Here is a 1,852-nt window from a genome sequence, read left to right as displayed (position 1 = left end):
ACTGGGCTCCGGCGTCCCTCCTGCCCCTCGCTCGGCCCCACGGCACATGGCAGGCCGGGACCCCCAGCCTCGCCCCTCCTCCAGTACCCGCAAAGCTGCGGGGGAAGGCACATCCCAGCCTGATGAGCATTACTAATTGTTCTACCTCCTGGTGCAGCCCGGTGCCCCGGGGGGCAGAAGCCCCTCTGCCCACCGAGGGAGGGGGGTTTGCATTTCTCACCCTTCCCCGTCTCCGTCCCGTGTGCCCTGGCTGGGGCAGGCAAAGCTGCTGGGGAAGGCACATCCCAGCCTGATGAGCATTACTAATTGTTCTACCTCCTGGTGCAGCCCGGTGCCCCGGGGGGCAGAAGCCCCTCTGCCCACCGAGGGAGGGGGGTTTGCATTTCTCACCCTTCCCCGTCTCCGTCCCGTGTGCCCTGGCTGGGGCAGAGCTGCGGGGCCGCACGAGGCCACGGGGCACACACAGAGCAGAGTATTTTCTTACAAACTAGTGGCAAAGTTCAGAGGACACAGCAGCTCTGGGTAGGGAGCAGCTGCCGTGAGCGCAGTATTTAAAGGAGGGCAAACCCTGTTCAACTTGAGCAAATGATGGTATTTTGAAAGTAATTTATTTTTTTCAGACGTGCCGCGTGGTTGGATTTATCTTTTCACTGAGTTCAGTTTCCTTCAACCAATGTGCTTTGTAAACCTGTGTGATGTGTGTGGTCTGTGGGGGGGGCTGAGGCGGCTGTGGTGGTGCTGGGAGGCTGGTGACCAGGGGGGTCACACTGCTGGTGGGACAGCTCCACTGACATCCCCCCATTGCCTCCCAAAACTGCTCCAGGGCTCAAGAAAAGGCTTTTGCTGGGGCAGCCTCAGGGGGTGTGGGGGAGAAAGGGACCAGGGCAGCCATGGGGGTGGCAGCTGGACCCAGGACCCCCATCCCAGCTTCCCACCTTCCCTGCTGTGAGGCAGGGGCCAGGCAGCACCCACAGCATCACTCCTGTGCCAGGCAGGACCCCAGAGGGCACCGGTACCTCCATACATCCCAGCACACGCCCCATCCCACAGCACCATCTGCCCCATCCCCAAAAGCCCCAGGATGGGTCTGGGGCGTGGCACCCTCTGACCCCCCCCCAAACTACCTCAGTCCCTTTACCAAAAAGCTGGCACATGCTTTCCCCCACCCCAGGCAAGACCCCCCCAACCCTAGCCAAGGGGTCTTGGCTGCTGCCAGCGGCAGCCCCAGGCAGTGGGAGGAGGTGGGGGTCCTGGGTGGGTGCCGTGCCACTCCAGTGTGCCCCCCTCGTGGACCAGAGCCACCAGCTGCCCTGTGGTGCTTTGGTTGTTCCTTCACCTCCTGGGTTTGAAATGTTCAGCAAGAATTCAAATAAATTCCAGTTCTTCCCCCCCTCCCCACATCCCCACCCCAAGATATCCGTGCCACCACCACAAGATCTGTGCCACCACGACATGCCACAGGACAGTGAGGTGTTTAATGGCTGCTGGCACCGCACGGTGGGAGGGCATCACACGTGGGTCAGTGTGGGACAGACCCGCTGGGGCCCCCCCAGCCCTACACATCCCTGCTAGAAAAGCTTTAAAAACACTTTTCAGAAAACTGCTTATAAAAATTATTTGACTGTTCCTGAGCTGTGTTGGCGACGCCGGGTCCTGTCCCTCCAGGTGACACGGGGCTGGGTGGCCCCCAGACCCCCCTCTACTTGCCCAGGGCTTTGTCCAGGTTGTTCTTGATGGCATCCAGGAAGTCGGTGGTGTTCACAAAGTGCTCGTTCAGCTTCACACTGTGGGTGTAAAGAGGGGCTGGAGGGGTCCTGCAGCCACTGGGGGCCCTGCCTCCCCCCCCCCCACA

General features: G+C 61.0%; 1 protein-coding gene across 1 annotated transcript in view; it reads right to left on the bottom strand.

The window, feature by feature from the left end:
- Positions 1 to 1,699: 1,699 nt before the first annotated feature.
- The window catches only part of IDH2 (isocitrate dehydrogenase 2 (NADP+), mitochondrial), a 2,814-nt gene continuing 2,661 nt past the window's right edge, over positions 1,700 to 1,852 (bottom strand). Inside the window, exon 10 of the mRNA XM_010002822.1 lies at positions 1,700 to 1,784. Within this exon, the coding sequence (XP_010001124.1) occupies positions 1,700 to 1,784 (85 nt within the window). The remainder of the gene's footprint in view (positions 1,785 to 1,852) is intronic.

This window comes from Chaetura pelagica, unplaced genomic scaffold, assembly GCF_000747805.2.
Source record: "Chaetura pelagica isolate M959 unplaced genomic scaffold, ChaPel_1.0 scaffold658, whole genome shotgun sequence".
NCBI classification, from domain to species: domain Eukaryota; kingdom Metazoa; phylum Chordata; class Aves; order Apodiformes; family Apodidae; genus Chaetura; species Chaetura pelagica.
This window is presented reverse-complemented; position numbering and strand designations above follow the sequence as displayed.